At 42.0% G+C, this 20,720-nt stretch overlaps 1 protein-coding gene across 1 annotated transcript; it reads right to left on the bottom strand.

Annotated features, from left to right (window-relative positions):
- Positions 1-916: 916 nt before the first annotated feature.
- On the bottom strand, positions 917-20,720 carry htr3a (5-hydroxytryptamine (serotonin) receptor 3A). The gene is made up of 8 exons (XM_034179043.1): positions 20,520-20,720; positions 17,664-17,708; positions 15,791-15,900; positions 15,110-15,279; positions 9,861-10,021; positions 8,673-8,883; positions 3,678-3,914; positions 917-1,467 (listed from the first exon to the last, which is right to left on the bottom strand). The coding sequence occupies exons 1-8, from the start codon at positions 20,718-20,720 to the stop codon at positions 1,157-1,159; spliced, it is 1,446 nt and encodes a 481-aa protein (XP_034034934.1). The 3' UTR covers positions 917-1,156.

Genomic DNA, 20,720 nt, shown 5'->3' with positions numbered 1-20,720 from the left:
AACATTTTTAAGTGGTCCAAAAACACTGTACAGTCAAAATTCTTTATAAGAATGAAATGTTTAATTTATAGAAATATGATTATTATATAGGATGGTCTCATTTCTCTGAAAGTCCACACAAAAACAGTCAGTGTACCCACATATATTACAGCCCAAATGTGTTCACTGTACACATGAATGTCATACAAACATCAAAAGACTTTATATCAACTGACACTCAATATGATTTTACTGTTATGAAGCAATGTGACACAATATTCTATTGTTTTATTTACAAGATTTTTTTTTTCACAGCACAAAAAAATTTAACAAGTAGGTGTACAATAGTGTGTGTGTGTGTGTGTGTGTGTGTGTGTGTGTGTGTGTGTGTGTGTGTGTGTGTGTGTGTGTGTGTGTGTGTGAGAGAGAGAGAGAGAGAGAGAGAGAGAATCAAAGATGGCTGGACGGATTTCCTTTTGAACTTCACTGGTATATTACTTTGATAGATAAGAGGTGATTGGATTTTGGAGTAGTTTGATCAAAGATCAAAGTCGAGGAAAACATGCTCAGAAAAACACCTATTTTTCTTTTTTGTATTTCTCAACAACCAAGAGACCATGATGGATCATTTGATTTTGGTTTGGTCAAACATCAAGGTCAAGTAAGACATGGTCCAAAAACACTGAAAGATCTAAAGCTTATATTGATCAGCAAAATATGTGATTGATCTGCATAAATGACTTCATAATGATATCACCCTGAAGCCATACGATGAAGTCCTGCACTGCCAAAAACACCATTACAGACAGATGTATATTTACTTGTATGTTTATATCGTGTGCGTCAGGTCGGCCCACTGATGTTTTTCCTTTAACATGCACAATAACCATAACATAAACTAAAGGTCGGGGTCAGGCCTCGTCAAGTTGTCCTGGTGGCCGCCGCTATAACCTCGTTTTCTTGTTGGTTTTATCTTTGCTGCTTTACACTGTGAAACTCAAAGCTGACGTCATGGTAAAGTGAACAGGGCAACACCGCCGTCACCTTTCCACAGAACATATACAGGTGGTAACTGCAGGAAGCCTCTGCTGCTGCCGCTGCTGTACCTATGGAGCTCCACAGGGAACACATCCACTCACTGTGGCATTCTTCATGCTCTGCTTCGGTGCTGGAGCTCTCAGGCCCCCTGCCACACAGACCACAACGTGCCCAGCGTGATGCTGTAGGCCACCATGGCCACTAAATAAACTCGGAACAGCAACACATCCAGCACGTATCCAACCTGCAGCCACTCCTTGGCAACTTCACGGCACCTGTCCCTCTTTTCCAGGAAGTGGCGTATGGCTGTCACTTCCTGCAGGATGTTGTCCATGACAGGAGGTGTGGAGTCCCTGGAGGGGGGCAGGCCCAGCCCGAGAAGCCTGCCTTCCCTCTCATGCTGGCTGAGCCGTTGGCCGATCTCACAGGTATGGTGGAGGGTGCACTGGGCTGCAGGTCGAAGAACTTTGTTAGCTTGCAGTTTTGTAAATTTAGAGTTTAAAAATGAGGCTAAACGTCTGTTGGTAGACTTACAAGTAGATTTGTCAAAAAAAAATTACGATTTTTTTTTTCTTTTTTTTTCACTACGCTTGTTGAAAAGCAGTTGACTGGAATGAATATCATTAAGTAGTGCAACAAATTCAGACAAAGGAATAAAGCCAGAACATAAAAAGAAATCTGAGTTCAGGACTTTATTACTATCATTTTTATGAAAATTAGTAAAAAGGTTGAATCTGTCTTGGAATAGAAATAGCACATAAAAAATGGAGCTGATAAGTATTAGTATATTTATGGACAATAGCCAGCGTCCTGCAGGAGTGACTGGATGTCTTTGGTACGCAGTATCTCCTGAGAGCCCTTGGCTACCGTAGGCAGGACCTTTGTGTCCAATAAGTAGTTATTCATGAAAACCCACGAGGCATACTGCTTTGTCATGAAGTAGTATGCTTCATTAGTGATGGCACCAGTATCTGGACAAGGCAACATGGACAGCAATGTAACACCTGGCTATGGCAGACCATTGGTTACTTGTTGGAGATGGCGATGGTCCGTCCGTTTAAGTGACTGCACGGCAGCCAGAGACCACAGCTCCATGAGGTGGTGATTCAGCAACTTGTCACACCAATGTCTGCGTTTCCATATTCCAACCTTTCTACCGTATCTACGATTTTTACCTCCACAGTCAAGGTATGTGGCGACCAGATGCATGGGTCAAAACAGAACCCAATGAATTTTGGTGCATGTCAATAGCCACAGGTGAATCCAGTGTTCTCATTTATCAAAACGTGCATAGAAAAGATTGTAAATGCTGTCGTATAAACAAAATTTAGTATGTAGTGTAAGTGCAAAAAAGCTGTATTTATCACACAAGCACATGCCGGTCGTATGCACATCTATAAGGGTGGTATCTCACTAGGGTGCAACCATCGGTGACAAATTGTAATCAGCATTTTCAGCGTTTCTAAACATTTGAGGGGGTTCTCAATTTCCTCCTGTGAGTCGCAGGACATTGCTTTTGTGTTGATGGAATTTTGAACGTGTTCAAAAAATTTGCACCACAACTTTTCCCTCAAAGTAGTCACAGAGTCATCACAGGTGTCTCAAACCCATCTTGAACCATTTCCAGTTAAGTTTGCATGACTCAGAAAAGTACACAAAATGTGAGTCAACTTTGGTGTCCTATGAAACTAAATTCTGATTGATTGGAGACAAAAATTACAATCTGATATTCTGGGGGTGAGACAGACATGAACTGCACGCGACAAAAGCGTGACAAAATTGTGACTACAAGCCAGTGTGATTCCAAGTGAAAATTGTCACTAATTTGCATATTTTCCTGCAAAATTGTGTCTCCAGCTAGTCGCCAACAGTTGCAGCCCAGTGAGATGCTCCCCTAAGTATAATCTGTTGATAAATCCTGCATGTTCTAAACGACATGCTCGTGCATGTTCAGTCATTTCCATCAGAAATGCCCTCAATTAACTACATATGGTCACAGAACATCAGTTTGAAAACTATTCATTGTTTGTGTTCCTCACCTGAATAATGGCAAAAAGAGTGAAGAAACATTTAGGAAACACAGGTTGAGGAGTTTGAGTGGTCACAGAAGTGGGATGACAAAAATGAATACCACACTTTGTAGCAACAGTCAGTTTGGAACCCAACCATTCACTCATATCTCCACCAGTTTTCATGAAAACCAGTCCCTGTCCTGTTCCATCCAGCTCAAGTGTCATTCCTGATTCCCACCCAATGCCCCTGTGGTTTTCTGGTGTTCTTCACCTGCACTCCAGTGGGTGTGTTTTTTTAAATGTGGTGTGGCGAGGTGAATGTACTTGTGATCCTGGTATGGTGCAAACGTCCCCTGGCCTTGGTGAAAGTAATAAGTGTTGACTTTTTCTAACTTCTTACAACACGGATTGGTTGAGGGACAGTTGGGTCTCTTGCAGGTCCTTGAACACCAAGTGGAACTACCCTGAGACTGTGGGCTACTTAGTGGAATGACAAACATGACACTCTCCGTGGTGAGCTGGTTGTCTTCAAGGCTAGTTTTATCATGGGCTCTGAATGGATTATTTATCCTGAATAAATGAAAACAACAGCAGAAGGCTGCTGTAATTTAGTGCCGCTTACACAACATCCAATCACAATCTACTCACCAGTCCCATAGGTATTGTCCTTGTAGTGCTCCAGGTCAGATGACTGAGAGGACAGTGTGGAGCAGAGCCGGTGTTTTTTGTGGATGCAGAAGAGGGTGGTTGCTCTTTCAAGCACCAGGTACTTCACCCATTGTGGCACAGGACGCTGCAGGTCCTGCTTATGGACCAGACGCACAATCAGAACCGTTTCTGTCAGGCTGATCACCAGCAGGGCCATGCACACCACAAAGTAAACACCTGCACCAACAAGAGCAGCACGATTACTCCGTCTGGAATGCATTGAATAGCAGCAGTCGTTTAAGTGGGTGGAATACGACTCATTTAATAAGGAGGAGATCTTCTACATTTTGTCAGTAATTTCCTCAACAAGCTCAATTTTCATCAGAAACAATGCCTTCATTCAACACCATATTAAAAGTTATTGGAAAAGTGGACAACACGGTGCGTGGCTGCACACTTTGTAGATACCTAAAAATACAAATAACAATGTCAAGACCATTCGTCCTTGTATTGATTACAGAGGACTGGATGACATAATGATCGAACCCATTACCCTTGTTGGTCATATTAAGAACGTTTTACAATGGCTTTTGGATAACTTATTTCTCAAGGCTGAGAAGTGTGAATTTCAACGGTTAACTGTGTCCTTTCTAGGCTTTGGTATCTTCCACAGCAAGGTGGGCATGGATCAGTCAAAGGTGAGCACAGTAGTGAACTGGCCTGCTCGAGAGTTGCATAAGATCTCCAGTGACTCCTCTGGCTTTCCAGCTTCTGTCATCGATTCCTTCATAACAATAGCTGTATTGTCACATCTTTTCATTGATTAACCCTCTGGGGTTCGAGGGCATTTTATTAATTTTACCATTCTTTCAATAATTCCCTCTTTAAGGTACTTTCTTTTCGTATGATACCCATGTGCTGCACATCAGGACGTCAGCTTTCTGTATGCATGTGAAAATATGAAGTATTTTTAGAAATGTTTCAAATCATTAGTGAATATACATTTTTATTCATGTAGATGAGCTGGTGTTGGTGATGGTGATATAAACGGGTTCACCAAAGTCTTTGACTCACAAAAGTAGTGGAACATATGTCCAGTGCAGCAGTGCCACCTGCTGGGAACTACACAACAGAGATCCGGAACTTCAAAATCAGTTTATTTGTAACATATCTGGTGTATGCTTCTGTTGTCATATAACTGCTGCCTTAAATTATTGCACCATTCCAGAAGAAAATAATTAAAAAGAAAAAAAATCATTTTTAGGACTAAATAAAAATAAGTGTTTTGAGGTCAACAGGACCATTGTTTTAGAATTTATTTAGAATTTATTTATTTAGGCGCTACAGTCAGAACAGGCAGAGACAGGAGATGGAACAAGTAAACTTCTCCAGCTTCCAAGATTGGCTGAGTCAAAGATTGCCTAGCTGAGAAATCTATTTTACAAATGAGAATTTGCTGTTTCAGAAAAGTGGTTGAATTAAGTCTCTAAGATATTCTGTCACTGATCTATTAAGAGAAACATGATGAAAACTACACATCAGCGGATCAATAAACCTCAAAAGATTAAAATCTAACATCAGATTCCTCTGGACTCCTGTTGAGTGAAATGTCTTTTGAGGTCGATGCCCCTGGTGTGGGACTGGGGACGGCCCTGTCACAGCTTTCCACTGGGGACAAAAAGATGCACTACTGTGCATTTTTCTCACAGAAGTTGCCACAGCAGAACGCAGTTATGACTTGGGGAACGGAAGCTCCCAGCAGTCATGCTAGTGGTAGAAGAATGGAGTTATTGGCTGGCAGGGCCAGTCAACCATTTCTAGTTTGGAATGATTGTATGAATTTGCAGTGTACACTCACAATTTCCTCTCTTTGTTATCCACTGGTTTATTTCCATTTTGCTGTGGGTTTGGTTACCAATCTAATCTTTTCCATGTGAAAGAAAAAGGTTCCCTCAGTCTCAGTCTGTGCGTGTCATTGCTACATCACCTGGCGGAGGGTCTGGGTGGCATTATTGTATTCACTTGTATGCCAGTGTGAGACCAACAAGCATTACTCCTAATAGTAAAGGACTACTCCTTTGCTATTAGGTCACTTTCGATGCGGGACCTGCTTCTGCGGGCCCCATGCCAAAGACCAGTGCTGTAGTGTGGTGTTGTCTGTTGTCTGTCCCTTTCCCGTTTGTAAGGTTCTCAGTCCTACTTCTGTACCGCTGTCTTTGTCTCACTCTCGCCATGTGCAAAAATTGAAAAGTAAAATTGAAAGTAAATAATACTTGGTAGGAGTAAATGCGTTTTTTTTTTTTCCCAAAAAATGAATTCCGATTTATGTCTTTATTTTCTTGGCGTTTCAGCTGTGGTTAGTTGATATGTGATTGAAGTGGATACTTTTGTAGAGGTGACTTCGCTTGACATTTTGATGTACAGTAGTGTTCAGAATAACAGTAGTGCTATGTGACTAAAAAGATTAATCCAGGTTTTGAGTATATTTCTTATTATTACATGGGAAACAAGGTACCAGTAGTTTCAGTAGATTATCACAAATCCAACAAGACCAAGCATTCATGATATGCACACTCTTAAGGCTATGAAACTGGGCTATTACGTAGTAAAAAAAAAAAAGTCAAAAAGGGGGTGTTCACAATAATAGTAGCATCTGCTGTTGACGCTACAAACTCAAAACTGTTATGTTCAAACTGCTTTTTTAGCAATCCTGTGAATCACTAAACTAGTATTTAGTTGTATAGCCACAGTTTTTTTTGTGATTTCTTCACATCTGCGAGGCATTAATTTTGTTGGTTTGGAACCAAGATTTTGCTTGTTTACTAGTGTGCTTGGGGTCATTGTCTTGTTGAAACACCCATTTCAAGGGCATGTCCTCTTCAGCATAAGGCAACATGACCTCTTCAAGTATTTTGACATATCCAAACTGATCCATGATACCTGGTATGCAATATATAGGCCCAACACCATAGTAGGAGAAACATGCCCATATCATGATGCTTGCACCACCATGCTTCACTGTCTTCACTGTGAACTGTGGCTTGAATTCAGAGTTTGGGGGTCGTCTCACAAACTGTCTGCAGCTGTTGTACCCAAAAACAACAATTTTACTCTCATCAGTCCACAAAATATTCCTCCATTTCTCTTTAGGCCAGTTGATGTGTTCTTTGGCAAATTGTAACCTCTTCTGCAAATGTCTTTTATTTAACAGAGGGACTTTGCAGGGGATTCTTGCAAATAAATTAGCTTCACACAGGCATCTTCTAACTGCACTTACACAGCACTTACAGGTAACTCCAGACTGTCTTTGATCATCCTGGAGCTGATCAATGGGTGAGCCTTTGCCATTCTGGTTATTCTTCTATCCATTTTGATGGTTGTTTTCCGTTTTCTTCCACGCGTCTGTTTTTTTTGTCCATTTTAAAGCATTGGAGATCATTGTAGATGAACAGCCTATCATTTTTTGCACCTGCGTATAAGTTTTCCCCTCTCCAATCAACTTTTTAATCAAACTACACTGTTCTTCTGAACAATGTCTTGAATGTCCCATTTTCCTCAGGCTTTCAAAGAGAAAAGCGTGTTCAACAGGCACTGGCTTCATCCTTAAATAGGGGACACCTGATTCACACCTGTTTGTTCCACAAAATTGACAAACTCACTGATTGAATGCCACACTACTATTATTGTGAACACCCCCTTTTCTACTTTTTTTACTAATAGCCCAATTTCATAGCCTTACGAGTGTGCATATCATGAATGCTTGGTCTTGTTGGATTTGTGAGACTCTACTGAATCTACTGGTATCTTGTTTCCCATGTAACAATAAGAAATATACTCAAAACCTGGATTAATCTTTTTAGTCACATAGCACTACTATTATTCTGAACACTACTGTATAATAAGTGTATGTTGGTGTCAGCATTGGTTAGTTATGAGTGTTCAAATGTTCCAAAGCAGGGCAAGTCCCCAAATGTGGGGACTCTAGGGTTTAAGAGGTTAAATGATGTTTATGTTAAAAACCTCAGAGTGTCTCATATCCAGCTGTTCTTTAACCAAAAACCAGTTGATGTCTACTTTTACGACATTTACTTTTATTTCAAATAATCAATCTACATCTTTCACCTCGGGTGTAAAGTATAAACTAAGTATATGTCTTTTCACTAAAACTGCTTGTATTGTGTTGAGGTAATAAAGCCGCTACTTTTTCCGCAATACCTGGAACTTGCTCTAAATTGGAGTTTGTGTGTGAGGAATACAAACGGTTAGCGAACAGCTTAGAAGTCGAAAGAAAATCTTGCTGTGGGCTGAAAACATGCATATTGTTTACAGTTGCCTTCATTCACAGGCTCTTAATTTGCATTTGGAAATTTTGTCCATGTTGTTTGCACATACTGTGAAGGTGCGATGTTCCGGTATTGGGCTCGGGTCCTAACAGAAGACTGTCTCTTTACAAGACTTCTCAAAGGGTACAAAGCTGTTCCATCAATCTGAAGTGTTATTCAAATTGTTAAACTTTTTATGCATGTCAGGGAAATTAACCCTGAACCCTAACTCATGTATGAGATCAGTTAAAATCAGTTTAAAGTCTTGCTCCAAATCTACAAGTGCACAGTGCCCTTCCACAAATTGCAGCCAGTTTTGGAAGCATAAAATGTTCTAGATCAGGAGTATTCGACTCATTCCAGAAAGAGCCGAGAGGGTGCAGGTTTTCTTTGCAGCCACCCACTCCAGCAGGTGATTTCACTGATTGCCCCATTTGGTGACAACAACAAGAGAACTCGGCCCCTGGGAGGGTAGGGGTTAAGCGTAGGGTTAGCACCGTGCTCAGTTCACACCTGGGGCCAAGTTCACATAGGGTTAACCCTCTCCTGTATCCTTGGTGACAACTGGTCAAATGCAAAAAAATTAAATCTTCAATGAATTTAATCCTGACATAAAATTGATTCTGGCAATAAACTGCTGATAATCAGTAACAGACGTAATCTCCTCAGTCACCTATCAGCGGGGTCCCGATGGCGGTGGCAGGCAAAGTGTCAGATACGATGATGAGGAAAACAGAGTAACCCAGCAGCAAGGTGATCTTGAAGGAAACCCTCTCACCACTGTCTGGTGGCAGATAAAAACCCACAACATCCATCACCATCAGGAATATACTGGGCAGCAGCAGGTTGACAGTGTAGAACAGCGGCCGCCGCCGGATCACCACCTGGAACATAGTGTCATCACACCATGTTTTTCAGGGTATTTCTCATTTTAATGAACACCCAAAGATGCTACAACAGCATTTTTCACTGATAGCACTGCAAAAACTGATATCTAAGAAAATAAAAAAGACTTTTTTCAAGAAAATTTGACTTAATTTTTGTCTAAATAGAAAAATAATCTTGTCAAGCATTTTTTACATAAGAAAAATGTAAATTTTTCTTATGTTTTTCTTATTCTTATTTTGAGAAAATGTATCTCACTTTTTCTTAACCAGTTTTTTCCAGCTAATATCAAGCTGTATTTAACCAGTAACAAGGAAAGGCAATGGATTTCAAATCATCCAAGCAAAGGAACAAAATTGTTTTCCTTATTTTAAGACAGAGGCTAATCTTAAAGTAAAGTTCTGTCTAGTTTTAAGGCACATTTTAATTATTCAGTGCCTCGATATTTTGCTAGTTTTGAGCATTCTAACCAAGTCATTTTTTTCTTACCCCATTGGCAGGTTTTTGTTGCTTAATACAAGACAACCTGGCTCGATTTCAGATTGTTTGGCTTATTTTGAGAGGGACAGTTTGTGCAGTGAATCCTGTGTCTAATTCATCTATTCTGAAATATTCAAGCCCTGATTGATTGCATGCATATGTCATGATGATTGAGATTTATAAAAGAGGGCATCGGGTACACACGACTTTGTAACTCTGGTCACAAGAATGCATACGTATATTTTTGTCTATGCACAGATTTAGTCGTGAACCTACACAGAGTTTAATGCCTGTGGCCCCAGGTGCATGCATGCGTGCAATTAAATGCATTGGCAGGATTTGGTAAAAGCTGGACTTTGGCATTTTTGGATAGTCAATGGTACAACTAACAGATAAGAGAGAAAAAGAAAGCAAATGAAAAACTACATACAGTACACAACAGAAAGATGCCACACAAGTCATGTTTGGAATTTGAAAACTATCATCATATACTCACATGGAACTTCATTTCAGCATAATAGTCGTCATTGTCTAAGCTGAAGGACTTGTATTGGGATAATATGTGGAGTAGCTCCCATTCTCCTTGGTTCATGAAGACACTCTTGTCCTCCCGGAGCTCCTCAGGGCTTCTCATCAGGGTGATGTTGATGTCATTAACTACAGATCGAAGACAGTGTTGAGAGCTGTGTGAGACAGCCATGGCAACAGCTTAGTCTTTATCTGCCTCTGTGCTCTCAGCGCATGTGTCAGCACGGCTCACTTCATGACCTTAATGATACATGATTGTTCAACTCAACTCACAACGAGAAAAGCTGAAGAGAAAGTCTCATAGGATGCTCACTGTCAGTATCAGTCACTGGATATTTTGGCAGCGAGTATTAAATGTGATTCAACACCGTTTTGAATACACTACTTATTTAACTTAATTTTTTAACAATTTTTTTGTGGAGATTGTACATTATAAAATTGTTCCATATCACCAGGAATTTCAGGACACGTAAAAACGTCTTAATTGTAAAACTCGTACAGGTCTTTGTGAGGAAGGTGACAAATATTCTTTTTGTTCTGCATTTAACATGCTCAGGGGCTTCCACGCTGCAGCTCCTCTAATGGTAAGATAAAAACCGTTCACTTTGACTCAGACACAGCTCGGGTGCATTCTGTGTGCTGTACCCTGGTGCAGACATGGATTGAGTGAGCTTTCTTTTACTGTCAAGATTGGAGTTAGTATTGTAATGTGCTTTGTGTTTGTTGATGTGCATCTTAATGATGTACAGCAGTTTCCATATTTTATTTCAAATCATGTTTAAAATTCTGACCCCATGTGAAAACTGACTTTCCTCCTGTTCATCCACAGACAGCCTGAGCTTCAGTCAGTCCTAGGTAGCTGGAAAAGTAACATAAAATTATGGTGCACATCAGAGTCAATAAACTTTTGTATTTTTCCATTAATTTGTACCTTTGTTTCCTTCAATTTTGCTTTCAGTACAGTTGCGCTGGTGCATTAATGTACATGTCTGTGTATGCAAGTAGCAAATGTGTATCATGAACCACTACACTATGATGAAATATGAATGTGCATTACAAAAACAAGAGGAATATTGCAAGATTGGAACTTCAAGCACTGCACCTAGTGGCTGGATTGTGTCTAAGTATAATCAGGATGGGTTAAATGCAGAGCACAAATTTCGTTGTGTATGTACACTGACAATAGAGGCTATTCTATTCTAAAAACTAGAAGCACTCAGAGAGTGCAAACCTCCGCCAAGGCCATAGGGTCACTGACCCTAAAGAGATTCCCTCCTTGGCACAGTGATCTATTCAACAATTCAGTGTTACAACAAAACTATGATACATACACTTTTCTTTCCTGTATATTTGACATCCTTGACCATGAAAACATACCACTAGAACTTGGAATCACTTTTATGTCTTTATTAGTTGAAAAATTATTGTATAAAAACGATTTTTCGGTAATGGCGGTTTTCTTCTGGATCTAGCTCCATAACATTTGAAGCTACAGCAAATCTGATGACACCTTACTGAATTAGTACAGATTCAGCTACAATTTGGTGTTAGTTGTGCATCTCTAGCTTCATTTGTCACCTCACACTGACACATTTTCTATTTTCCCTATATTTTTGCATATTCTGGATCACCAGATCCGGAATCCGGATCCGATCATCACCAGACTTTGTTGTTTGATAGAACATTTGACTATGTTACACCTTAATTTTTTTCAAGCCTTTCTCTAGAATGTCAAAATTCCCCCTATCCCGCAATGGTGAAGAATCCTTTAAAAAATTCCTGGATCCAGATCGTGATCCGGATCACCACTAAAATTTAATCACTTGTTCCTCTTGTCATTTCCAAGCACTCCACAAAATTTCATCAAAATCCGTTCAAAACCTTTTGAGTTATCCTGCTGAGAGACAGACAAACAAACAAACATGAACGAAAACATAACCTCCTTGGCAGAGGTAAAAAGTTGTATCATGGTGTGGATGGGAGGAGAAGTTATGTTAAGATCATTTTAAAGAAAGGGTATGTTAAGAAGGTGTTGGAGGTTAAGGTTAAGCGTGTCTGACAGGGTGATGAGTGTGAAGTTGGAAACTGAAGGGGTGATGATGAATATCATCAGCACGTATGTCCCACACAGCTAGGTTGCAAGATGAAGGAGAAAGAAGATTTCTGAAGTGAGTTTGATGAGGTGATGGAGAGTACACCTAAGAATGAAAGAGTGGTGATAGAAGCAGACTTCAATAGGCATTTTGGTGAAGGGAACAGAGGGGATGAGGAAGTTATGGGTAGATATGGTATCAAAGACAGGAATGTGGAAGGGCAGGTGATAGCAGATTTAGCAAAAAGGATGGAAATGGCTGTAGCAAATAACTACTTTAAGAACAGGGAGTAGCACGGGGTGACATAAGTGTGGAGAAAGGTGCACACAGGTGGACTACATTCTGTGCAGGAGACGCAAACTAAAACAAATAGGAAACAGTAAGGTGGTGGCAGGACAGAGTGAAGCTCAACAAAGGATCAGATGGGGGAAGCTGAAGGAGGAAGACTGTTGTGCCAAAGGAGAGGAGCTGAAAAAAAGACTTGTTTAAAGAAAATTTAACTTAATTTTGAGGCCGCGGTGCTGTGGCCTCAACTTTACCTAAATTCTGCATCTTTTAGTGAAGTTTAGGACTAGTGGCCGGCGATCACCTTAGTATTTCTCTGTTTTTTGTATTTCTCTGCACCAATAGCATTTCTTGTATATTCGTCCGTGAATTGTTCTGTAATTTATGTTTGTAGCATGGCCCAAGCAGAGGGTCACCCCTTTGAGTCTGGTCTGCTTGAGGTTTCTTCCTCAGAGGGAGTTTTTCCTTACCACTGTTGCTCTGGGGGTTGGTAAGGTTAGACCTTACCTGTGTGAAGTGCTTTGAGGCAACTCTGTTGTGATTTGGCGCTATATAAATAAAAATAAATCCATCCATTTTCTTCTGCTTTATCCGGAGTCGGGTCGCGGGGGCAGCAGCTCAAGCAAAGCCGCCCAGACCTCCCGATCCACACACACCTCCCCCAGCTCCTCCGGGGGAACCCCAAGGCGTTCCCAAGCCAGCCGAGAGATGTAATCCTTCCAGCATGTCCTGGGTCTTCCCCGGGGCCTCCTCCCAATGGGACGTGCCTGGAACACCTCTCCAGCGAGGCGTCCAGGGGGCATCCGGAAAAGATGCCCGAGCCACCTCAACTGACTCCTTTCGACGTGGAGGAGCAGCGGCTCGACTCCGAGCTCCTCCCGAGTGACCGAGCTCATCACCCTATCTCTAAGGGAGCGCCCAGCCTCCCTGCGGAGGAAGCTTATCTCGGCCGCTTGTACCCGCGATCTCGTTCTTTCGGTCATGAGCCAAATCTCATGACCATAGGTGAGGATCGGAACATAGATCGATCGGTAAATCGACAGCTTTGCCCCCCTACTCAGCGCTCTCTTCACCACGACAGTCCGATACAGCGACCGCATCACTGCAGATGCTGCACCGATCCATCTATCGATCTCACGCTCCATCCGTCCCTCACTCGTGAATAAGATCCCGAGATACTTAAACTCCTCCACTTGAGGCAAGGACACTCCACCAACCTGAAGAGGGCAAAGCACCTTTTTCCGGTCGAGAACCATGGCCTCGGATTTGGAGGTGCTGATTTTCATCCTGGACACCTCACACTCGGCTGCAAACCGCCCCAGTGCACGCTGAAGGTCCTGATTTGACGAAGCCAACAGAACCAACAAACCAGACCCCCTCTACACCCTGGCTGCACCTAGAAATTCTGTCCATAAAAATAATGAACAGAACCGGTGACAAAGGGCAGCCCTGGCGGAGGCCAACGTGCACTGGAAACAGGTTTGACTTACTACCGGCAATGCGAACCAAGCTCCTGCTGCGGTCGTACAGGGACCGGATAGCCCTTAGCAAAGGACCCCGGACCCCGTACTCCCGGAGCACTCCCCACAGGGTGCTCCGAGGGACACGGTTGAATGCCTTCTCCAGATCCACAAAACACATGTGGACTGGTTGGACGAACTCCCATGAACCCTCGAGCACCCGATGGAGCGTGTAGAGCTGGTCCAGTGTGCTGCGACCAGGACGAAAACCACACTGCTCCTCCTGAATCCGAGGTTCGACCATCGGCCGAATTCTCCTCTCCAGTACTCTGGAATAGACCTTACCGGGGAGGCTGAGGAGTGTGATTGAAAGAAGAAATTGGAGAAATTGAAATTGAGGTGAGAGAGGAAGTGGATGGACGAGAAGAAATTTTGGACTGGAAAAGTACTGCAGTTGTGGTGAGGGAGACAGCTAGGAAGGTACTAGGTGTGACATCTGGACAGTGGGAGTGAATCATGAGGTCACTGGACAGAGGTGTCTTGTGATGCAGGTACCCATGCAGGAGAACGAAGGTCAGAGTCTTTCTGGTCCTGCTGCTTCCTGTCTTACTGTATGGTTGAGACACTATTGACCTAATGGGATGACTGAATGTCTTTGGTACTTGGTGTCTTCAGAGAATCTTTGGATACCACTGGAATGATTTTGTGTCAAGCAAGTGATTGCTTAAGAACACTCTGGTGAGGTGTATCACTTGCATAGTGTGGGAACATCAGGTACCACATTTTGGCTATGTGCCACAATTCTTTGATCAGGAACCAGTACACAGGTGCCTCTGTGTTGAAGACCTGATCAACAGAAAAAGGCCAAGGAGATGCCCAGGTTGGTGTGGAAAAGAAAAGACGTGGCTACTTTTGAGACATGGGGATGCTTCAGTTGTCTGCCTGTGTGATTGCCACTGAGGACCTGGGGCGGTTCTGTAGTGTTGTGGATGTGTGGCGGTGTGCATGCCATCTGTGCTTGATCCCATACCTGACCTGTGCATTAGAAATGTCAAATTCTATTGACTACTTAAAAGCTAACCTTAAAACATATGCTTACAATTAGCACATAGGTTTAATTTATTTCAATACAACTTTGTATTTGGTGTTGTGTATTTGGAAATGGACTTCTAGTGTGTTTTCATATGCTATTTTTATTTTATGTCCTTTTTATGTCCTTTTTATGTTTTTATGAAAGGATTTTGTTTTGTTGCTGTTCATTAACTTTGTACATTTTGTTAAATATTCTGATTATATAAAACTGGTTCATTTGCAAATATTTTAAATTCTGTAAAAGTCAAGAGTGCCAATATTTCTGAGCAAACTGAGTAACGTCTTACTGGTGTGAAGCCAGCTCTGGAAGGTGAGACTACATTTCTGGACATCAAAAGGGAAGTTGTAGATGTTGAGTGTGCAGGCGGTGACCACCTGGATAGGTTTGTAGTTCCGCACCAGTCCATCATGGGTCACGTAGACATACGGAATGTTTGGAGACTTCCCCACATCGACGCTGCATGGGCGGAGACAGAAACGACATCACTACCCATGTGCCAGTGTGATTCTACCCAAGCAGATACTTGGCCATTAGGAAATACTTTGGATCAAGGAAGATGGTCAGGAATGACATTAAGACTGTAGGTGCTATCTTGAGGTTCTCAAGTACATGGTCTAAAATGCATCGCACAAATCTATCTGGGGCAACTCCTAGTGCACACTGGTGTCTAGATGGTCCATATTCTGAGCACAAATCTGGGAGCAAAGAGCCGGGATTATTGGTGCACATTATTCAATTGTGTGCTGTGGGTCTTCTGTAGGCATCATAACATCAACCAATCAAAGTGTTACCTGCAATCCCCTTTAAACAAGGATCAAGTGGAAAACCTGATGGAAACAAGCAATGACAAACTGATTGCATCATATTCTGTCTTGTGCTGGAGACAATATTTTCTGAGTCGGGTTTAGGTGATACCTGCTGTTATAATATTAGACTAAGCAGACATAAATGTGTGAACGGTTCTTACAACTCATTGATGAGGATATCAGGGACCCATACGTTGGCTGTAGGCACAGAAATTTGTTTGACTTCATCAAAGTCTTCTGGGTTCCAGACCAGAAATTCATCTGTCCATGACTACAAGGCAGAATAAGTGAACAAAGTTAATATTTTTTTAGCAATAGACACTGTGGTCACAAACACAACCATTAATGCCATTAGTGAAATGTACCTGCCTGTTTCCTGTGTTACATGTATCACACCATAGTGGCTATCAATGTTCCACCCTCTGGTTGTCCACCAGATGGCGACAGTCATATAAGCTAGCCACGCCACAAATTCTATAAAGATTCTGTCCTACTGGTGTGTTATCGATTCTCAGAACAGACTGATTTAGATTCTTATTACCATGCTCAAAGTATCAGTGAATAGTGTCATGATATACATAAAAACATCTTAAGTACAAGAACCTCTACAGCGCTTTGTGAAATTTTGGGCCTTGTTTCTGCAGATATTAAGAAGCTATAATAAATGAACAAACCAAAAAAATGCACTGTAGCGCTGTCTGAAACATGCTTAAATTAACAGCATTTTTTTATTGACGCCTTTACGGTGTCAAATTTTGCACATAATCACGTTGTCGCTGGGGAGGCCGAGATTTCATTGTCAGTGTAAACAAGCATTTGCGGTAGACTGTTTGCAACATTACGTCGTTATGGAGGTGAGTTCAACTGAAATATGTATTTAGGTGTTTAACTAAGATAATTGTGAGTCTTTAATGTGAGTTTTTTTTTTTTAAAAAAGCGTGTACTGTTGGGGTTGTGTGTCGGGAACCGGTTCTTTTCGGGTATCCTTAAGAAATGATTCGATCCATCGACATCAATAGCCTTTTTGCTTAATGATTCCCTTATCGGGCCTTCAGAGTGGCCATTGTTTTTGGGGTGTTTGCCAGGAAAAATGATCATTTCTCTACACTGATTACAGACCCTGCAGCGGGTCTGTAATAAGGAGTTTCTGCAGCGCGGCTTTGCTTTGAACCTTGAACCAATGAAGCAGTGCTTCGATCTTCGATCTGCTGCTTCATTGGTTCCTTTTTAAAATTTCGCTTTATCTTAATTTTTCCCCACTAAAACCCTAAAGAGCATACCTGTATGTCTGTGAGTAATATTTACATTTTTTTATCTTAAACTGACCTGTTATGGTCTTCTGAAACAGTTGATAGATGTATTTTATAACTTAAAAACAGGACCGATGCTAACGCGTTAGCATGTCTATGGCATTTTCATTGTTAAAGTTAGCATTAAGCTGAGCAATTATCAAGCTCCCCCAGCGCACAAAGGATTCTGGGATACTCTAAAACCGTCAATGGAGAAATAATCTAATAGTGTAATAATGTAAATCACTCATGACATGAAAATAAATTATGTAACTTTTAAGAAAACAGTTACTATCTGGTTAACAGCTATTGATTATTAATTGCTTGATCCGTTGGCTCTCATTGCTAGCTCAGATACTGTCATTAGCATTTAGCTGGAAATAGTGTATGAATGTGTCATGCTGCATCCCAATAAGTGAATTTATTAAATATATTAACCTGAAAGTTGTAGAGTTTATTACCATTTATTACTATTTTGCTCCATCAGGAAGTCTCTCATTTATACAGACTAAACAAGTCAAATTTACATTGTTGATTACTGATGTTATCACAAAATTATTCAAATACTAAAAGAACTGAAGGAATGATCTTGAAAATGACAAATAAGATGGATTCAGGTGGACATTCATCAAGTCAGGTAAAATTAAGTATTCCGTAGAAGACTACCGTAATAATACAGCTCAAGCTGTCATTTATAGAGTTCGGCTCCATCTGACATAAATTTTAACATTTCTCTTTGTCTTACCTGTCTGTACCACACATAGGTTGTAAGAACCTGGTTCTTCTCATCCTGTACAGGCATAAAAAGGAGGATAAAATATTGAGTTATTCTAATAAAATGTTATCCTTTACTGATTTTACAATCTTACTAAAATAAAAACCAGCTTAAGGGCCCCTTCACACATAGTGCAAACTTTGGACGAAGTGCACACTTAGTGCGCATGACGCAGGAATTGTGTGCAAACCATGTAATGTCATCCCTGCCTCTAATGCCTCGTACACCTGTTGCTACAACGATTTGTGCACACAAGCGCCTGAAAGACAAAGTGTGCGCTGTGCGAACCCATCGCAGCCTCTCGCGGCAGATGTCTGTCAAATTCCAGGTGACACGCACGAACATCTAACACCGCTCGCATGGCACTTAGAAAATGTGTGGCCAGTCACACTCTTCACACAACAGCAGAAAGCAGGCGACCACTGTCGTACTGGCAGAGAAATTTGTCTACGTTCCACACGAGTGTGGCTTTGGTGTGTGCACTGAGAACTGACAAGAGGCATGGCTATGACAGAAGCAGCTGTGGTGATCTGTCATTCTGGACATTCCAGCTACACAACACCTACTGTGTTTGGACAAACATGGACTTCCAACTGTCCACTGTGAGGCACATTTATCTGGTTGCTCTATTTACGTGGACATAAATAAAAACATATATTGTGGTGGCGACAAGCTGCAGCAAGCAAGCAGCACAGAGTGGACACTGACAGCCCCCAGATTGAAATGGACTGTCAGATAAGAACAAACAGCGTCTGACCATTACGTCACTCACGTGAGTTCTGTTCTACATGACGCGGTGTCTGTGCTGTGGAGCCGTCCACAAGACACGCATGTCGGACAGAACGTGCGCGGCCGACTGGATACACCAGGCCAGTAGTTGTGAACATCAGAGCACACTGCTTCTCATTCATGTCATTTAATGACTGTATGTCAGTGACCATGGGACATCTGCAGATGAACAGATGGATCATATTTGTATTGCTCGCTTGATAAATGTGGTGTTTTAATATGGTGTGGGATTTTAATTTTTTTTTTGTAATACTTCCATGTCCTTCCTGATATGAGGCAGCTTCCTGCAACTTTCAAAGAATAGCTCTGTAGCTCGGTGGTAAAGTCACTGACTGGCAATCGGAGCTTTCGAAAGGTGCGAGTTTGCGTCCCGGGTGGTGCGTTTTTTTTCTTTTCTTTTTTTTTATTCCACATAAGCAGCGCGATGTGGTTCCACACGTACCAGCACAATGTGCTGCACCTGGCACTGTTCCTGTTCGAAAGACACCGGTGCATACATGAACTCTCGCACCGGGTTTGTGCACACCTGCCCATCGGCGCAATGTATCATGGTGCGGTAATTTCAAACTGTTTTGCGCTGTTTTGCCTTAATCGACCAGACGTGGACCATCTTTGCACTTCGTGTGAAGGGGCCCTTAAAAAGGGTCAGTGGGCGAGAGGCCGGGTTTACTGTGGACAGCCTGCCAATCTGTCGCAGGGCCGACACGTACGGACAGACAAATGCATACACACTCCTTCTCACACACCTATGGCAAATTTAACTTTAAACTGCACCTGGAGGGTGCTTCCTGTGTGGAGTTTGCCTGTTCTCCCCATGTGCGAACATGGGGAGAACATGCAAACTCCACATAGGAAACACCGGGTCACAAGAAAACCTTGAACCTTCTGTCTGAGCAGCAACAGTGCGAGCCAGTCAGCCACCGTCCCACCTCCTATGATAAACATTGTCTTTAAATTGACTGACTCTGCCCAGTTTTTCAGATGAACCTCAGAATTTAATGGTTTGTATTCTAGTCTAGGGAAGCACGGTGGCTTAGTAGTTAGGACTGTTACCTCACAGCGAGAAGGTCATGGGTTCAATTCCCGCTTGTGGCCTTTCTGTGTGGAGTTTGCATGTTCTCCCCATGTTTGCGTGGGTTTCTTCCGGGTGCTCCAGCTTCCTCCCACATCCAAAGACATGCAGGTTAGGTGGGTGCAATCTTTAAATTATCCATAGTTGTGCAAGTGGGTGTGAATGCGTTTGTTTGTCTATATGTGGCCTTGTGACGGACTGGCGTCCTGTTCTGAGTGTACCCCGCCTCGCGCTCTATGGCTACTGGGATAGGCTCCAGCCCCCCGCGACCCTTAATTGGACTAAGCGGTTGGAGTGTGTGTGTGTGTGTGTGTGTGTGTGTGTGTGTGTGTGTGTGTGTGTGTGTGTGTGTGTGTGTGTGTGTGTGTGTGTGTGTGTGTGTGTGTGTGTGTGTGTGTGTGTTTTCTAGTCTAGACCCATCATTGCTTTCAACATGTCTTGGAATTAATGGTCCATTATTTTTGGAGTAATCCTGCAAACTTGATGAAGATAATAATGAGGCAGATATGTGTAAAATATCACTACAATTGTGTGTTTTATGGCAAAAGAGCCAAACAACCAAGACACTGTTTGATGGATAATTAAAAATAAATAAATAAATATCATGCCATGCTCACTATTACCCCCTGTGGATAATAAATGACAAAATCCAAGAAATTTGCCATGCCATTCCAGAAAATGGTCTGTCTTTATGTAATACAGATGCAATGCCGCACCATTTTCTGTTTTCTTACGTGCTGAATCCATTCCAACCACAATTACGTTGTTATTTAAACTAAAAAAGAGCTTACCATGCCTAAATTTTTTAAATTAGGCATTTTACCATAAAATCCATGATTTATTGACATATCATATCCTGACACTTCTTAGGTGACTGTGAGTACAGCTGTACCTAATATAGTGGCCAGGGAGAGCCATGGCTGGTTTGTGAAACACTATGGGCTGTTTTTGTGCAGTGGTCTCACCACGTTGAGGATGGAGTAAACCATGAGGTCTATGGCCACGATCGTAGATGTCCTCCAGTCTCTCACTGGTCTCACGCCCTTCTTGTAGCCTGCACTAAGAAACTCAGAGAGGCGCACTAAGGTAGCGTTGGCGAACCTTCCCGTGCTGCTGTTTATTTTTTTCACTACAGGGTGCAAAACACTCATTAGAACTTCACCCAT

This window comes from Thalassophryne amazonica, chromosome 9 (genome assembly GCF_902500255.1).
Source record: "Thalassophryne amazonica chromosome 9, fThaAma1.1, whole genome shotgun sequence".
Classification (NCBI taxonomy): domain Eukaryota; kingdom Metazoa; phylum Chordata; class Actinopteri; order Batrachoidiformes; family Batrachoididae; genus Thalassophryne; species Thalassophryne amazonica.
This window is presented reverse-complemented; position numbering and strand designations above follow the sequence as displayed.